This window comes from Phalaenopsis equestris, unplaced genomic scaffold (genome assembly GCF_001263595.1).
Source record: "Phalaenopsis equestris unplaced genomic scaffold, ASM126359v1 Scaffold000757, whole genome shotgun sequence".
Classification (NCBI taxonomy): domain Eukaryota; kingdom Viridiplantae; phylum Streptophyta; class Magnoliopsida; order Asparagales; family Orchidaceae; genus Phalaenopsis; species Phalaenopsis equestris.
In genome coordinates, this window is record NW_018165197.1 from 294,615 (window position 1) to 314,284 (window position 19,670).

Below are 19,670 nucleotides of genomic sequence, written 5' to 3' on the forward strand. Positions count from 1 at the left end.
ATTAGAAGACTGGGATTGGAATAAGCTCAATGGCATCCCCATTGATTACCAACAAAGCTTGCCAAAACTCCTATTCTCATTGATAATCTTTTATATCATAAACTAAAGCAACAACAAAAAATTAATCCAAAAATAAAAATTTTTTTATACCAAAACTTTTAAGATTGGATTGAAATGGAGTCTTAAAACATTGGTCAGAATTTTACAATGGGTTGGAACTTTACTAAACATTTTGATTGGTAAAATAACTAGGTAAAATTAAATTTTTAGAAAGACTTACTTTAAGCTAACAAATCATCTTTGAAGTTTTCACATACTCAAACAAATGTACAAGTTATTCCATGAAATTAATGATAGCAAAAATTTAATGACGCTCAATCCCTATATAAATCTAATGTTATAGAATATAACCAGCAATGTAACTTTGAATTTGAAAATCATATAAAGTGATGGAGGAATTTTTCTCCTCCAAAGAGAAGTGTGCCTAATCTCTTAATTTTTTTGATCTGCCGCTACTATAATCTTCAAATTGAAAATCACTTCGTCGATTGTAATCTAAGACATTAGATTGATGTGAAGATCAAATTAAATGCAGCATTATTATAGTTGAACCATTCATAAGAACGCTAAAGGTTCAAATTTGTTGGAATTGCGCATAGAAGCCTTGTAACAGCAAATTTTAGAGTTGCCCACCCAAATTACGAAATAATGCTAAGAACTAAACGCCATGACCATAATTCAAGGTCTGCGCTCTAATTTAAACCATTAAAAAAACATCCAGACTCATTTTCTCAAGCCATTGCCTCTCAATCATGTAAGACAGGATTATATAAAATCTTCAGAAGCAATCAGAAATACAAAATAAACATTGTCCATTGTATTAAAAACCAAAATCACAAAATGTTATGCACAGCTTTGATGTTGCAATATCAAATAGATTATCTGCTATGGTAAAACATATATAATAAGAAACATATTCCATCAAGGGTAAATGGAGAACACATCTTTATAGCAAATAAAACTCAACAGACATCAAAGGCATGAACAAAAGTATAACAGATAATCTCATTATTTACTTTGGATAACCAGAATAACCAGGTGGAGGATAAGCAGCTGGCGGGTAGCCTGCATAAGTAGCCTGAGGTGGAGGGGGATAGCCATAAGCTGGTGGGGGTGGATAGCCAGCTGAAGGTGGAACAGGTTGATCAAATCTAGACATCTGTTGAGCTGGGGGAATGACCATCATTGGTTGTGGTCCAAACTTTCCATCTCTCTTATCCATTTCAACCTTGTGCTGTGTCTGCACATTGCAGCAACCAAACATCAACATATTTTAATGAGACCAAATAAAAAGACTGAAGAAAATTGAACGTAGTAATGTTTATATTACCTGCATGCAAGCACAAACACTGCAAAAGGAATGAAATAGTATTAAGTTGAGGCATTCATAAAGAATAACTGAATAACTAATAACAGGGTAGTCTTACGTGCAGTAAACGAAGTCAGAGAGACAGTTCAATATCTGAGAAGCTTCTTGTAGTTCTTCACTTCCAACAATCATTGCTACGAGAGAAAAAATGCAAGCCACTTGCTGAAGGCAGAACATAAACCCCTGCACATTAAATAGCACAAAAAAAAGTATCACTAAAAAAGGATTAAAAAAGTATGTTTTGCCTTGAGAGCTTGGAGCTATGGAAAGGAAGGCAGGGAAAGGGTACGGTAAGAAAACATACAATGATGCAATTATCACATTGCGTAGTCTGTATATTAAATTCATCTTGAAGCAAGAAACGGGTAGAGGCAACAGAGTTGCCAAAGCATAAGAACACCTGCCAGAAAAAATGTTGGTCAAGTAAAAGGTAAAATTTATAGATGTATTAATGATGAGATCAGACTTATCAAATACTTTTTAAAAATAAAATCTGAAATGCACAAATATATGCATGACTGGAGATAGACATGCAGAAAACTGGACAAGCTTTTAAGCAGGACTACACAAATCCTTGTACTATCAAAAAAGGTTCATATGTAATAATTGATCATTTAAAACATATTGTCACCAAATACTTCGTAAAGGATGAAATGCAAACAGAGCTTTCAATTGGCGTTTAGTTTATCAATATTTTAGGTCTTTCCATTCTTCCAATAAAATATAGGGGATTCGTTCATTCTACAGAACAAGTAACTGAATGTCTAAATAATCCTCCTGGCCTAATCTATTGGTACAAAAATTAAAACCATATAATTTCAAGTTTTTAGATATGCAGTCCATAAGAATCTGCACAACTGAATTGTGAAAAGTGAAAAAAAAAAAAAAATTATCATTCATGGGGTTGATAAGGGTTGATAAAGCGGGGCTAGAAGTTAACTTCGTATGCCTCAACTTACTTGCCAATCTGGAGACAAGACATATGAGAATGATAAACAGCATGAAAGTATCTGTTGTATATATTGGAAAGTGCATGCTACATAGAAAGATAAAAAATAAATGTATGCTATAAGAAAAACATGCTCCATCAGTTTTCTATGAAGTGTTTCAGTTTTCAATGAAGTGCTTGGACCCCTTGCAGCAATATGATCTCCGAAAATTGTTCCATCAGATAAGCATAAGTGATGAGTATACCTCCACCCATTCACTCCACTTACAAACCGCTCTCCATTCCTAAGGCACTCTTTGGGATCAATTTTGATTTTTTTTTTATTTTTTATTTTTATTTTTCATTTTTATTTTGATTAAACAAAACTTGTTTGATATGATATAACATATTTTGTTGTTTTTATATAAAAAAAAAAAATTAGATGTATTGAGTATTTTTAAGAACAAGCTAATTTGTTTTAAAATAAATAAATAAACAAATGTAAAAGATACACTAAATAACCATATTTTTAAAATAAAAGAAAAAAAAATAAAAAACAAAAGTGATCCCAAACAAATCCTAAGGAAAGTGCATACTTGCAAAAGAGATCACCTAAAGTAGCATGTTCCCAGCCTTATGCCTGTATAATATTAGATATGGAAGTGAATGCTCCTCCATTGTCTCGAGAAAAATTATAAGTAAACTGAAAAAGAGTTCAATGTCTCACTTTCATATAATTTAATATAAAATAACATAAAAATTGAGAATAATTTTTTTGGATTAAACATAAAAATAGGAAGAACAATTATAATGTTCCAGGTCGTGAGAGAACACTAATTTTCCGGTGCTATCCAGTTTGAACAACTGCAATAAAGGCGCGAGGTAAAGAGAATTTTATAACCTCAACCACCACAGAACTACCCTTAATCACCACTAAAATAGCATCAACGGCAGAATGATCAGGGGTCAAATATTGTGGATATAAGACTTCTGTGATGTGAAGAACATAAGACAACGGTAGCTAAGTATAGAATTATGGAGTCAGCCATGAGTTAAGACTGTAAGAGAGAACATGAAGATCTAAAGGAGTATGCATGGTATTCGTATTCTTCATAGGAATAATAATGAAAGCTACAGAATATATTTGGAAAGAAACTCATCAATTTAAGCAACAGAGCCACAAAGCTCTACCTATATTGCATGATTCTCCCTAAAAATAGCTTGGAAACAATCTTGTAATTGGATCCTTGATTGAGATAAAGAATTAAGAACTTCCCTCCTTGCATTTGGTGCCTTGAAAAAGAGAGGAGAGAGGGGAGTTTGAAACATGCAAACTTCCTTGATTAGAGATTTTGGTCAAGCACATATAGAAGGAGAATGGTTTCATATTGTTGCCATAAAGGTGATTAAATTCTTCTTTAATTTTTCCCACTGTTGATGAATATGATAATATCTTACTTTTTTGGATTACAATTATCATGGTATTTCTTTGCATAACTTGTTTTTTTTTTTTATGTTTTAAAGAGGCTAAAAGATCAAAATAGTCCTCTGACTATTTGTACGAAGATAATATAGTCCCATAATATCATCTTTCACCAATTTAGTCTCTCAATTATATAAAATTGATCCAGGTGCCTGAGACACTAAATCTGGATCCATTTCGTATAGTCAAGAGACTACTAAATTGAGATCAATTATGCATTTCTTATCAATTTCTAGTTGAGGATGTGTATGATGGGGATATATTGCTACGAGAGAGCTTGATATTATTCAGTAAACGCATGCCTATTTATAAGTGTATAAGATGAAGGCAATAGAAAATAAATAACAGAGAAAATAATTACAAAAACAGTTGTAATATATTTTCAAAAATCACACATTCTCCAATATAAATCATTTTCATATTTATTTCCCTAATAAATGGCATACGCTAACAAAAGTAATAGTCATATTTTTAAGATCAATGTCTATGCTTCCACTGTAAAAATTCCTAACAATAAATTAATAGCAACATCTGAATAAAAATAAAAATAAAAGGTATATTTTACTTCAGTGCAAAGACAAAACTCGGGGCATTTGCTCTCTCCACACTTGCCACTACATGGCAGATAACCAGCGCAGCAGACATATCTAAAAAGGAAAAAATCAGTATACAAAACTTATAAGAATACAAACTAAAATGCAAAAAAAATGTGCTTGATGCGAATCAAATAGAAGAAAATAAATTACCTTGACATATCATTATAAAGAGCCCGTTTTCTAAGCATGTAGGACACACATGGTCCGCTGGAACAAACCGAAATAAGAAAAGAAAGATGAGATTGGTACATTATGCAATTATAGAGGAAACTAATCACAAAAATACAAAATAAACAATGAACTGAAGAAATATTAAAAGAAAAAGGGAAGAGGATTACAACTGTTCATCTTTGAGGGTTGACATGTATCGAGTGAATAAATAAGCAGATTTATTTTTTTAATACTATTACTTTCTTCCCCACCCGAAAGTTCGCAAGGTGGGAGTTTATATTCTTATGTAGATGAGAGCAACAACTTCCAAGGCCTTATCACCTGAACTGGTATACCCCCACAAATGAGAAAATCTACTTTACATACCTATGTAAGTATATAGAATATAAAACCAAACAGTTTTCCATACGAACAAATAACAAAATGTATGATGTTGTAAGGAAACTCCAAAAAATAAAAAAAAGTAAAATCTAACCCAGCACAAAGTAAAAAACTTGTACATACCCCAATTTCGGTGTAATGAATTTTCATGAGATGAGCATTTGGCCTTTCAAAAGTACCATTTAATGTCCCTATTATACAAAATTTATCCAACAGTATTATTACTTTTCACGTGACAGCTAAACATAGACCTTTTTCTTTACTACCAAGAGGCAATATTTATTGATATGTGGCAAAACAAATTTGCCTAGAATTCCTTTATGTTCAGAGTTCCAACCAATTGATTGAGAGCAAGATAGGTGGCAAAAGCTAATTAACTTGTGAGACAAATTTAATTAACATGCATATAATTTTTATTCTTTTAATGTTCCTTATCTAATTATAGAAAGTAACTCCAGTTACTTTTTCGTGTATATAAAAAGCTAAAGTGAGGACTGCCTTTCTTTTTATTTTACCATTTACTTTCTATAATTAGAGAAGGGTAAAATTCTAGTGTGATTCTTTAAATTTAAATGGCTTGAATTTTAATATTTTATGACAGTTTCGTCACTAAAATTTGTTCCCAAACATAAGATATGAACTAGTTTTTGAAATCATTTTTTGTTCCATCTGCAATTCAATCACACGTGATATAGACTGTTAGCATTTACTCCTATCCCAATTATGCAGTTTCTTTTAACTGAACTAATGTAGGAAAGATTTCCAAACTGATCTTAATATTGCAATTTCCTAAATGCGTGATTTTGCTTGCATGTTCCATTCAATCATGCTTGAAACATTCTTCCAGCATTGACTCCCAACACAAATCTAAATTCTTTTTATAATTGAATTAATGGACAAATATCGATAAATTTTTTTCTTGCAATCTTTATAAACAACTATTATATCAATTTTCTAGTAAAATGACAAAGCTCAACGTATCTTCTACCCTCAAGAGAAATCTTGGCATATGGCATTAGTGAGATCCAAGGAATCAAAATTATCAAGTAAAAGGTTGAAGCAAGTTTTAAGAGCAAGAAATATTGCAAAAGCTAATTGAATTTGGTATGTATAGAATTTATAGTCATTGTTTATATTTTTTAACTTATTACAGGAGTGCTACTTGAAGCTACAAGGAAGCTTGACTTCATTTTTTCTATTCTTCCTTAAAGTTTAAGATTGGCTTTCTTCATAAAAATGCCTCACACTTTTCTATTTCACCGAACTTCTGAGTTTTAATCTACTTCTCATAGATGAGATGATTCCTTTTTTTATTTTAGATAAATTTCTTTTACCATTAAAAAACCCAACTTCCTTTCCCTAACTATAATTTGGTCTCCACCTGAATGTCACCACAATCTTCTTCTAGGTATTAAGAAATTTTATAAGTTCAATTTCTATTTTCAACTTCCACTCAGTGACAGCTGAAGCAAGTAGTCTATCAACATTTACTCCTATCATAATTCCACAATCTTATGTGTGTGTGTGTGTGTGTGTATATATATATATATATATTGCTAAATCTCTTTCTTGCAATCGACAAATAGGTTTTTGGTAGGAGTACTACTTTCTAACATTAATTTGCAAAAAAAAAAAAAGACTGCATTTATCTTTCACTTTCAATTTTCTTGACGTTCTAGAAATTTTTTTCTTGAAAACAGTGATCCATGATATATGAAACACACTTCAAAAAAATCCAGTGTCTACTCAAAACCACCCCAATACATGCTCACTATGCTAGGAGTCATATCTAATGTCTTTTGGATTCGGCTGAAATAGTTATCTTTGGAGATTATTTCAGTCTATATTAAAAGGACTAGGGGACTGAATTGGCACTTTTTAGACTAAGACTAAATTGTACACCTATAAAAAATCAAAGAATTATTTTGACACTTTTCTCTATTGGGAATTCTATTGGTATATTTATTGGCCCATGTTAGATTTTTATTATTATAGCAAATTTAGTTCCTTTCGCAAATAAAGAATTTAGTTTGGGACTATAACAAAAACATTGGAATTGATCATATAGTCTAAGGCCAGGGTTCTTTGTTGAGACTTCAAAATTATCATTTCTCCTTTTTCGTGGTTGTCTAAGAAATAATTCAACTAAAAGAAATCTACCATTATCAAAAATCTCAAATCCAAATTTGTCGAAAGCAGCAAGAAAACAATTTATCATTGCAAATTTTATTAGTGTCATCATTTGAAATTAATTTTATTTATTGTATAATATTAGCTAATTTTAGATTTAATTATGGCCTATGAGGATGTGTTCTCTTTAATCGTGGTTCCTGATTTGGGTGGATTCTCATTTAAGTTAGTTTAAATGATTGGGTTCCTAGGTTTTCCTATTTTATTTTAATTTGATTAGATTAATAGAAAATGTGAGATTAGCTAATTGAAATTGTTGATTCCATACTTTATGGATGTAAAGGCTTATTAAGCTACAACTTTTTATGGATTTTTCTAACTTCCAACTTGTAGCTAGAACTCTTCTAATAGAGTTGTTTCAATAGAAGTGATTTTTACCATCTCACAATTACACCCATAATTCATACGACTCATTAAGTTTGTTGAATTGGTGGAGCATATCTAATCGCTTTCATGAAAAGTTGTTGCTTTTTAAACTTTCAGCTTGGTTTCTATGGCACATGTTCTAGTAACAAGACTCCTATACACCTATAGCGAATCACTACAATTTTTCATTAAATGTGCTGAGATTTTATTTTTAATTTAAATTAAACCAATTATAAGTGGCCAGATGGATAATTATGTATATAAATATTAATAACTGGGGCATTTAATGAAGTTTTTGATTTAATAACGTATAATATCGTAGCTTTTACTTTTCTGCTTATTAGATGTTTAATAACTTATGTGTGATGCAAATGCAATTAGCAAACTATAAAAGAGGTTATCTCTTGATCCAACAAGGCTTAGAATTTGGCTTAGAATTTTTTTCCATTTTTTAACTTTGATTGACGCCTTAATTTCCATTATCTTATTTCATCTTAAATATCATTTTTATTGGCTCTACGGTGCTTAATATTGGTTTAATATAAAATTTTGATTGCTCATTAAATTTGTTGTTGATATTAAAATTTTTAATATTATAAGTATTTATGTTCATCAAGTAGGTTTGAATATATGTTCAAAAGAAAATTTTCGAACAACTTAAAAGAATTAATATAAAGAATATCTCTTGAAGAAAATTTTTATTAGAAGAGATTTAAATGAACATGTTGGTAGAATGGTAGATGTTTTTAGAAATATTCATGATGTCTATGATTTTGAAGTGACTAATGAAGAATGTAAAGTCATATTAGATTCTGTTTTAACTTATGATTTTGTTATTGTTAATCCATAATTTAAGAAAATATTTGAGCATATTATTACTTAATAAAAATAAATCTAATAAAATATAAATTGATTTTTTTATATGAAAACTAGATCGTTAAGATTCTAAGAATTATAAGATCATTTCAAGTGAAATTTGAAGTACCAAACATCAATTATTGGTTTTGATATTTAAGATAAGGTTTGAAAAATGAAGATACAATGAAATATTATGATAGAACTAGATGAGAATACTTAAAAGACAAATAAATTTATTTTTATGAGTAAACTTCAAAATCATAAGAATTGGGATAACCATGAAGCAGTTAATATGTTTGATAGAATAATGAGTACTATTAACAAACTACAAAAGATGTGTTTGGAGAATTAAAAAATTCTTACGAATAAAACTAGTTGATTATTCAATAATAATGTGCAAGAAAAGATACAACAACAAAAATAAACCTTTATCCCACTAAGTGGGAGTCAGCTACACGAGTCTTTTTTCTCCATCGCGTCCTATTGAGTGTCATATTTTCATTTATATCCAATAAATTAAGATTATTTTTTATACAATATACCAAAGCCTTTCTAGGTCTACCTCTGCCTTTCTTAACATAATTTGAATCTAAAAACATCTACTCTACAAATCAAATCATCAGATGGTCGAAGTTTAATGTGACCAAACCATGACTCTCTCTAATTTGTCCGTCACTAGAGCTACACCAACCTTGTCACGGATATATTTATTTTGCATTTTGTCTCTAATTGAAAAGCCACTCATCCACCTAATCATTCTCATCTCGGCAGCACTTAACTTAGTTTTATGCTTTTTATGCTTCTCTTTTACTTCTCTTTTAAAGGTCAACATTCAACGCCATAAAACATTGCAGTTCTTAGTACCATCTTATAAAATTTTCCTTTCAGTATAAGCGGTATTTTTCTATCACACAATAGGCCAGAAGCAAGAAGCATTCCTCCCCAACCAGCTTGAATTCTACTAATAACATCCCCATCTATATCACCATCACTTTGAACAATAAACCGAGATATCTAAAGCATTCACGAGATATCTAAAGCGAGATATCTAAAGCATTCACACCTATTAATAATTTGATCACCCATAGTTACAATTTTGTCACTGGAGCTACTACTAGGAGCTACTACTACTAAAATTACATGCCATGCCGACTCCTATGGTTGCATAAAATGATCTCAAACGAAGGCCTTGAGACTCTAATGTAGACCTCCATAATTCAAGTTTTTCCTGAGCTTTCTCTCTTGTCTTATCCACGAGAAGGATATCCAGGATATCATCGACAAAAGCATACACCAAGGTACATCCTCCTGTAAATGTCCAGTAAGAGCATATACAACTAAAGCAAAAAGAAATGGGCTTAAAGCCGATCCCTGATATTATCCAACAGAAATAGGAAAATATTTGGTCAATCCTCCTTCTGTTCGAACAAAAGTAACAGCTCTAGTATACATACCTTTAATGACTTGAATATAAGCCATATCAGCACCTTTCTTCTCAAGAAATCTCCAAAAGATATCTCTTGGAACCTTATCGTAAGCTTTTTCTAAATCAATAAAAATCATATGCGCAAGAAAAGATAAAAAATAAAGAATTTTGTTATAAAATTGACTTAAAAGTAAAAGCTCACATAATTGAGAAAAATATAAAGTGGTTCATAGAGAGTTTAAGAGAGCAAAATTATGATGCTAAGAATTCTATTTTTAATGACGTTTATGATAGATTAGATACTAAAAAGGTGAAAGATATATGCATAAGATAATCAAGCAAAAAGATAAGAAAAATAAAGATTTAGTTTGGGTGTATTAAGAATAAAAATAAAAAAAATCTTAGATGAGGATACTCAAAATAGGTGGGTAAGATAATTTTGATGAATTTTTCAATAAAGATTATCAAAATACGATCAACTTTAATGATCTTAATATCGTAAATAATAACAAAAATTTTATTTCCACGATCGCATTATTAAAAAGAAATTTGAAAAGGCTTTAAAAAAAATAAAGTGTGCAAAAGAAGTAAGACGACGCTATTTTAATAAAAATATCTAGGACATTTGAAAATTTTTTGGCTAATTAAACTTTTTAATATTTTCTTAAAAACTAAAATGATGTCTGATGAGTGGAGAAAGAGTTTATTGATTCCTATTTTTAAGAATAAAGGGAATGCACAAAAGTGTGTAAATTATGAAAAAAGTAAGTTAATGTGTCATACATTAAATTTATGAGAGTAATTGAGCATAGTTACGACATGATGAAGAAAAATTTCTCAAAATCATTTTGGATACATGTTGGGCAAGTTTATATAGAAGTTATACATTTAATGAGAGGTTTGATAATGAAGTATAGAGAAAGTAAGGAGGATTTACATATGATTTTTGTTGATTTAGAAAAAGCTAATGGCAGGGTTTTAAGAAAAGTAATTTGGAGAGTTCTAGACAAAAGGTATTGATATTTTGCTTACATTGAATTCATTAAAGATATGTATATTAGATCTGTCACTTGTTTTTGAGCAAAAGGAGAATTGACCATATATCCTTCTTGTGGATAAGACGAGAGAGATAAGAAAAAACATGACTTAGAGTCCAAAGGCTTTCTTTTGAGTAGATCTAAAACTGAATACATGAAATGTAATCTTAGTAATAATAGATCTAGTGACGGGGTTGTAATAATGGGTGATCGAGTCATTAAAAGAAGTGAACATTTTAGATTTCTCGGGTTTATTGTTAAAAGTGATGGTGATATAAATGGGGATGTTATTAATAAAATCAAAGAGGATGGTTGAAGTGGAGGAACGCATAGGGCCAAGTGGGTGATAGAAAGTACCACTTAAATTTGAAGGAAAATTTTATAAAATAGTAGTGAAACCTGCAATATTTTATGTCGCAGAATGTTGGCTTATAAAAAAGAAGCATAAAATTAAGTGTTGTTCAAATGAAAATGCTCAGGTGTATGAGTGGCTTTATAGTTAGAAAATACGAAACGAATATATCCAAGAAACGATAAGAGTAGCTCTAGTGATAGACAAGATTAGAGAGTCACTTTAGATGGTTCAGTCACTTTAAATGTCGACCATCTGATGGCCCAATTAGGAGAAAAGATGTTTTAGATTTGACTTATATTAAGAAAGGTAGAAGTAGATCCAAAAAGATGTGGGCAAGTTGTATTAAAAATGATTTTAATTTATTAGAATTAAATAAAAATATGACATACAAAAAAAGGATTCATGTAGCCACCCCATTTAGTGACATAAAGGCTTCTTGTTGTTGTTGTATAACAGAAATCAACGTTTCAAACGATTCCAAACAAAATATTCTAATTCCAAACAAAATATTCTAGTCCTAGAAAAATTCATGCATGCTATCTGATGATGGACTACTAATCCAATTGATTTGTTTTAAAATAGAAACGACGAGTAATAAAAGAAATAAAATAAATAATACAAAAATTTTGTGGAAAATCCAAAACGATAAAAATCACAGACAAATGATTAGAATTCGCCATATCAATGAAAAGAAATTATAAGTAGAGTAATAGCTCAAATAAAACCAAATCAAAGAAAGTAGGTTGTTTATCATACAAGGAGAAGAGAGATTTGTGGACTAATATAATCCCCTTATAAAATATTACTCAGGACAGAGCTAATAAAACAAGAGCACACAAATTGCAATTTGAAGTGTGCTCATAGGATCAAACTAATATTAAAGGTTTCCAATCCACGTGCTAATAATTTCTAAATACTAAAATGAGCAAGAACCCTGGGGTAACAAATTTTAATAATGTCGACCTTGACATAAATTCCAAATAAAAACAAAATATATCTTAAATCTTCTACAAAAGCAATCATAATCTCTTTCATAAAAAATTCTGAAGATCGACAGTGAATATCAACCAAATCTAAGAATTGCTCAAACTTTATAATGGGGAGTGTCTTAGTCAACATATCAGTAAGGAGCTAATTTTACAAACAAGATATCACTACAATTTCACGAATGAAGTGATAACAAAAATTATTACATATAACTCTTTTCTGAAACATCTAATCTTTAGTAAGACAAATAACACTCAATAAGACATCTACCGTGGTAATTTTTAAGCTGCACTAAGCTTTTCAAATAAATATTTCAACCAAAGAACTTCTTTACAAGCTTCAATAATTATCATATACTCAATTTTAGTTGTAAGAAATGCACAATAGTCTGTAAAGTGTTCATCCAGATAATCGTACAACCACCAATGGTAAAGACATCTTGTAAGTCATCTCCTCCTACAATGGTTTCCAATAAAGTCTAAATCAACTTAATTAATGATTCTATCTATAGTCCTAAATTTTAAACAAACATCTTTTAATCTAATAAAAAATCTAAGGATCCAATGACTTGCTTTCAATTCACCCTACTTGGATTGCTCAAGTACCCACTAACTGTACTGACTTATCTTTAATAAGTCTTGACAAAAATATGCTATAGCATGCATAAGAGATCCCACTGCAATGGAATATAAAACTCCAGATCAAACTCAATCTCACATCTAATCGTGAAGAAAATGCTAATAAAAGTTTGACACATTAGACTAATTGCGTACTAATAGGCTTGAAATTTTGCATAGTAAAGTTCTGAAGAATTTTCTCAATATATAAATATTTTTTTTACTCGGAAATAATTTACCTATCTTTCTATCGCTATGAATCTCCCTGTTGAGGATCTTCTTTATAGTTCTAAAATCTTTCATCTCAAACTAACTACTATATTAAGAATCAACTTATTAATTTTTTTATTTATTCTAGATAGCTATCAACATATCATCAACATATAAGAACAAATAAACAAAAGATTAATCATTATTCCACTTGAAATAGACACAACTATCATAACTAATGATGTTAACTGATAAGTGATCATAAAGGAGTCAAACTTCTTATAGCACTGCCTAAGAGACTTTTGAATCATAAAAAGACTTCTTTAACAAGCAAACATATACTACTTTTCCTAAAACAATAAACCCTTAAATTGCGACATATAAATATCTTCCTTAAACACTTCATACAAAAAACAATCGTTAATTTTTATTGTTCAAGCTTAAGCTCAAGAATAGCCATTAAATCAAGTAAAACTCAAATTAAATTATGCTTAACAACTAGAGAAAATATATTTGTAAAGTCCACACCTAAAATTTGACTTCATCCCTTTATAAGTAGTATAGTCTGGCCTATGGCATCTTCAACTCATAGTGTATCTTTTTTTTAAACACTCATTTATCGCGAACAACTTTCTTTGTTTATATAAACTCAACTAAATTCCAACTACTATCCTTTTATAGAAATTTTATCTTCTTCTGCATAGCAATTAATCATTTATTAGAATCAATTATATCAATTATTTGTATAATTATTTACCGACCCCACGTAGTGATATTAAGGCTTTGTTGTTGTTGTTTTTTTTGTTGTTGTATTTGTATAATTAAATGGTCCTTCACTATAATTAATATTTTCAGCCACTATTAGAGCATAAGCAACTAAATTAACCTTGTTATACCTCTATGGAAGCTTAAATTATTTTCATGTTCTATGTTTGGCAATATAGTATTATAATAGTTGTTGTCATTATCATAGGGAAATAGCATCACAATGCTATCAAAACTTAACTGGTTTTATATGAACATGTCTCAATCAAAAGTTCACTTGTCTTCTAGACCCCTCCTAACAAATATTACTAGATCTAATAAAAGGTATGTAACATGACAGATTCATCAAAAACAACATTTCCACACATGGTTTTTTTTTCCACCATAACATGTAATCTTAGTATTTAAATAAAAAAAAGCAAACTTCATAAATCTAAGTTCCAATTTAATATTATTATTAATATGAGTATAAGCAATAGAAAAGTATTCTTAAACTAGAGTAATCCATGATCAAACTTCTCATGGAGTCTTCTTACCGATAACAATGGAAGAAAGTGATTCAACAAGTAGATAGTTATAAAAGCACCTTCAATGAAAAAAGCCTTAGATAGCAAAACATTGAAAAGTATGCAATGCACATTGTCTATTGTCGTTCTAATCACTCAGTCTATCGTTCGTTCTATTTTGTTGTAGAGTATACTGAACTGTGAAGGCTCTTAGAAATCTTTATAATTTACCAAAATCATTAAATTCTCTAATAGAAATCTAAAGGTCGTTATTAATGGAATGCCATTTAATCTTCTTCCCATACTACTTTTTAATCATAGTATTCCATTTTCTTCAATAAATCATTAATAATCCATCACATATATCTGGCACCTCCCATAGACGATACTGTGGATGATCACGAAAGATCAGAAAATATGTACTCTAGCATCCCCTAGTACTGTCAATATATGTGTTGAACTCAATTGTTTTCTATTTTTCAAACATGAAATGCTTTACAAAGTTTCAATTTAGTAATGCTCTAATCTAAAAAAAAAATTTCTTCTTAGTTCAATGATCTCATTCTCACTCATGTGCCTAATACATATGTATCAAAGTATAGCTACTTCATCATCTAACATAAAAGAAATAACATATGCTACATCACCTACCACTATAGAGTCTTATAAGACATAGTCCAACATTATTTTTCTCTTCCTTCATGACAAGAGAGCAATTGCTGGCCTTCAAAACTCTAAATTCACTAGAATATATTCATTCTAGCATTAAGAATAATTACACAAATTTAATTCATTTTCAAACCGTTGACATGACCTACGTCTTCTAATATCTTGATGACTCTATAAAACAACTTGATCCTGATAAATCCAATATTGGCTATCTTATTAAAGAATTATTCCCCATTAGCACAATACTCTTAAATACTGTTTCATATGTTGAAACCCACTATAAATTTATGAAACTTATATGCCAAATAAAAAATTCAATAAATATATAATTCACTATTAGAGACAATTTATAGTTCACTGCCACTACTAACTTCTTTGCTAACACAAGTTTTAGCAAAAAGACCTTATTGTTTTCCCTTCTAATTAATAGTCGCTTTTTTATTCTTATTTTGTAGTTTATAACACTTAGATTTGATGTACTATTTCATCTTGTAATAATTACAGATCTTATTTCTTATTCTTGTAGTCTACCCTACATATCAACACCAAAACTCTCAAGACAATAGACCTTCTCCTTGAATAATATATTCATCCATAAGCTATTTCATCTTCTCTTGAAAGAAAAGAGAAAACATAATCTAAAGTAAATGTCACTCGATCATATAATATGATATATTTAAATGTTGCATATGATGAGGGCAACGAATATAAAAAAATTAACATTATATCTTCTTCGTCATACTTAACCTTCATTTTCTTTAAATCAATTTTTTTTAAAAAAAAGTAGTTAAAAGATCTACAAGAGATGTGCTTTCAACTATCTTGTTGGTAGGGGTGTTACATTTGGTTCGCAAGTTGGGAACGGGGCTGACCCAAAATTAACTTGACCAAAACTATTTGACCTTAACTCGAGCTGAAAATTAAATAAGCTAAATGCGAACAACCGAAACCCACTGACCAAAACCTAACCGGTATAAGCTGTTTAACCCAAAAAAAAAAATTGGGTCAAGTTTGAGTCAATTTCGAGTCAAGCATGGGTCGATTTTAGGTTTGAAAACCAATTTCAAGTTAATTTCAGGTTAGTGGGTCAGTTTCATGGTAATTTCAAGTTGATGGGTCAACCCGTACTCAACCCAAAAAATTAAACGGGTTAGAATTCCTAACTCATTCAACCTGAGAATTCTTCAAGTCAAACCAAACTCGAATTTTTTTTTAAGTCAAGTTCGGGTCGAGTTGACGTATCTGATCAAATATAACTTGTTGATGAGATTTTTCAACGTGCACAACTATTCAAATTTCACCCATAACATATCAATATCTTCTCCTTAAAATATTTTATAAAATCTAATTTGACAAATAAATATGTATCTAATATATAGACGCTGCTTCTCTCCTGGCATTCAATATGATGGCATCTTGTTAAATCCTAACATCGCATCATCTAAATTAACCTTTGCCAAAATTGTTAACACCTTAACCTGCCAAAGTAAGAATATGGTGTTGAAATTAAAGAGCAAAATGTCTTTATTATTATCATTGTCTAAAAAAAATGTTGCTTTGATACCACATGCTATAAATTTAAAGTGATGAGCAATAAAAGAAATTAGCACACAAATTTTATGTGAAAACCCCAAGATGAAAAAGATATCAGCTAGATGAAGAGAATTCATTATAGTAAAGAAAAAGTTATAAGTGGTGAGTGTCAGCTCACAAAAGATCGAACCAAAAATCTTCTATAAGAGCCCTTATATAGAGAATATTCAAGAGGGGCCAATGAAACAAGAGCACATTGATTGTAATATAAAAAAGATTGTTATAAGATTAATTCAATGGTAGAGGCATTCAATCTGTGCTCATAATTTTCTATTAAAGCGAGCGAGACTCACAGAATTTGGATCCCAATTTTCAAAATGATGAGAGAAAAATAGTAGATTCATGGCAGCCTAGTGATGGGTAGAATAGGGTTTCAACTAGGAAAAAAGTAGCAAACCAGAAATTCAACCAATGTCTCTCTCTCTCTCCAATCCAACCATCTGCTTGCCTTCTGGCAGATCTAAACTCTGATTAGGTTTGAGGCTATTATCATCAGATCCTATTCATCAATGCCTGTAACTACGTTTATCAGTTCATCTATGCACAATGTTTAATTACAAAGGATAATGTAATAGCCGTAAGTCTAGGGCATCAACTCTCCACATGAACTATTCTTCCTTGCTAAGTATCCGCTCAATTAACCGCCAGCGATGATGCCTTAATCCAGCAAGGCAGCACCCCGATCAATCCTAAATTATCGCAGGCATCGACCCCTCGGTTACGTCAAAATGGGACCTCATCACACAAAATGCTATTTTCAGATCACTATGACGAAGAAAATGTTCTCAAACAAACTATAGAAATAAAATCGACAATAAAAAAAGAAATTCTCTGCGGATTAGGAACTTACCACCATAGAGCCAGACAGCAAACTGCAAAAGAAAGCGAAAGATAGTATTCTTAATCACCATGACGATAAAAAATTCGACAGTAAAAAGCGGATGAAAAAAGCGAAAAAGAAAAGGGATTATTAAGAATACAAGCCTTACATGGAAAATCAGCCCGGATGGTGCTCATAAGATCTGTATGCCATAGATTCCGGTAGCTCTGCCGGAGCTGCATCTTCTCGAGGGAAGCCTGGGACGCCATAAGCTAAGCTCCAACCTCAGGCGCCGGTGATAATGAATGATCAACAGCTAACCAATGAAGCGAACAAGATCTGCAAAACAGCGGTCCATATCCTGCGCTGGTTAAAAAAGGAGGATTCGGGAGAACGAGAAGACGTCAGCTTGGTTCTTGATTGGAAAATTCCACCGATTTCCCAAAAATTAATGCAGGGAGAGAGTTGAGAGGGAGTCTCGCGTGGACTAGGATCGGGGAAAGTGGGGAACTTACGAAAAAAGAAACCACCTTTCGCAACGCGTATTTGTTATAAATCGTATGGAAAAAAATTAATTCTACGGGTACCTAAAATCATGACTCGGGATATCTACAAATTATTTACAAATAGAAAGCCCGGAAGGCGTTACTAATTCCGAAGAGAGTTGCCGGTTAAGTGTAATCAACTAGAGTAATTAATTGGGTTAATCAGCTCAAAAACAGATTTATTTATTATGAATAAGTAAAAAAAAAATAAAAGTAGTGTTTTAATAAAGTGAAAAATAAAATGATCATTTAAAAGATAATTAATAATAAATAATTTAATATAAAATGTTAATTATTATTTTTTAAAATCTTTAATAATTTTAAAAAATTATAAATTTTTATATATTTTGAGTATACTGTATATTTGTTGGTTATTTATTTTTTAAACTAGACTTTTCAGGAGCTAATGAGTTGAGAGAGGGTTGGGTTGAACATAGCTTGTTAGCAGATTACACTCTATTTACGAACCACTCATCAAGCCAAGCCCGAGCTAGCTCAAGAGCCCACTGAGCTCAGTTTCACCCCTAGTGTATACAGCAAAAATGCCAACACGAATCTCAAAAGATCGAGCAACTATGATGGAGTTTATGGAGACTAAAGTCCGTGCCAAAGAACGAATAGACTTGTTAAGTAGTTGGTTGACCACACAGCAAAATTAATCGAGTGCGGTCAACTGACTGATCATCTAATGATCGACCATCAATCGAGCGACCGACGACTTTAATCAATTAGTTGGATACCTCGATAGAAGTGATATGATGTATATGGTTGGTCGACATAGCCGGCCAAACTTGAAACACCCGATGATCAACACACTATATCTTTTCTGTATTATAAAATAATTTTCATTCGAAAGAGACATCCATTCAGTTAATCAAGCGGTTATGATAATTGTTCTCTCCTTTTTATGCAACTGGATTTTGAGACCCCTATAAGTAGGTTGTCATGACATAAATGAAGCACAAATCATTCTCTCTCTGTCTCTCTCAACTCTAACTCTCGGGGCGTGTTTATGAAAAGACATGTTAGGATTCAACATTCTAAAAGGTGATGTGGTGAGATGCCACAAACAAGAAGCGGGGCACATTATGAAGGAGAATTATAGCAAAGAGACGCTTCAGAAGAGAATCAATGAATCGAGAGATTCAACAGCATTTACAAAAGTTGTGAGAGAAAATGATGAGCCAATTTGAGGCCCTTTGAGAAGCATTCATTCGAAAGAATGATCAACCATCCCTTCTAGAGGTCAGATCTCAGGGGGCTCTCCATCAAGGGATTCCCCTAGAGAATTCGTTAGCGCCCAACGGTCGTGTGAATCGAGTGACCAAAAAGCAAGGAGATCCCGAACATGTGGACAACAATAGTCTACGTTGATGGTTAGGCATGGGGTAGAGCGTGTCGAAGCACTTATTTAGCCTCCCTCGGACAATGCATTCACCCGACAAATCTTGGAGATAATACCCCTGGTCAAGTTAAGGGTCTCTCATTTGGATCCATACAAGAGGAATAATGATCTCACCGATCATGTGGCCTCTTTTGAGTCACCTGTCTGAGTTTTGCAGATTAATGATATGATGAAATGTCAACTTTTCTTAACAACACTTAAGGAGTTAGCTCTTCGGTGGTTCATCAATGTGTCGATCGTCATTATTCCGACCTTTTTTGAGTTTAAGAAACTTTTTGTGGCGCTTTCGACATTATTTTAGTTAAAGAGTTGTCCGTTGGAAGCTGTTGGTCG

The 19,670-nt window shown here is 31.3% G+C and overlaps 1 protein-coding gene across 1 annotated transcript; it reads right to left on the bottom strand.

The window, feature by feature from the left end:
* Nucleotides 1–855: 855 nt before the first annotated feature.
* LOC110030740 lies at nucleotides 856–17,936 on the bottom strand. Its single transcript, XM_020733630.1, has 8 exons — nucleotides 17,557–17,936; nucleotides 17,418–17,439; nucleotides 4,587–4,643; nucleotides 4,406–4,487; nucleotides 1,734–1,829; nucleotides 1,488–1,612; nucleotides 1,391–1,409; nucleotides 856–1,300 (listed from the first exon to the last, which is right to left on the bottom strand). The coding sequence occupies exons 1-8, from the start codon at nucleotides 17,654–17,656 to the stop codon at nucleotides 1,073–1,075; spliced, it is 729 nt and encodes a 242-aa protein (XP_020589289.1). The 5' UTR covers nucleotides 17,657–17,936; the 3' UTR covers nucleotides 856–1,072.
* Nucleotides 17,937–19,670: the final 1,734 nt, after the last annotated feature.

Coding starts and splice junctions, on each gene's coding strand:
- LOC110030740 (XM_020733630.1), bottom strand. CDS start 17,656: ATGGCGTCCCAGGCTTCCCTCGAGAAGATGCAGCTCCGGCAGAGCTAC. Junction 4,644..17,417: donor TGCTGTCTGGCTCTATGGTG/GTAAGTTCCTAA, acceptor GGTTTGTTCCAG/CGGACCATGTGTGTCCTACA. Junction 1,613..1,733: donor AATGTGATAATTGCATCATT/GTATGTTTTCTT, acceptor TTTAATGTGCAG/GGGTTTATGTTCTGCCTTCA.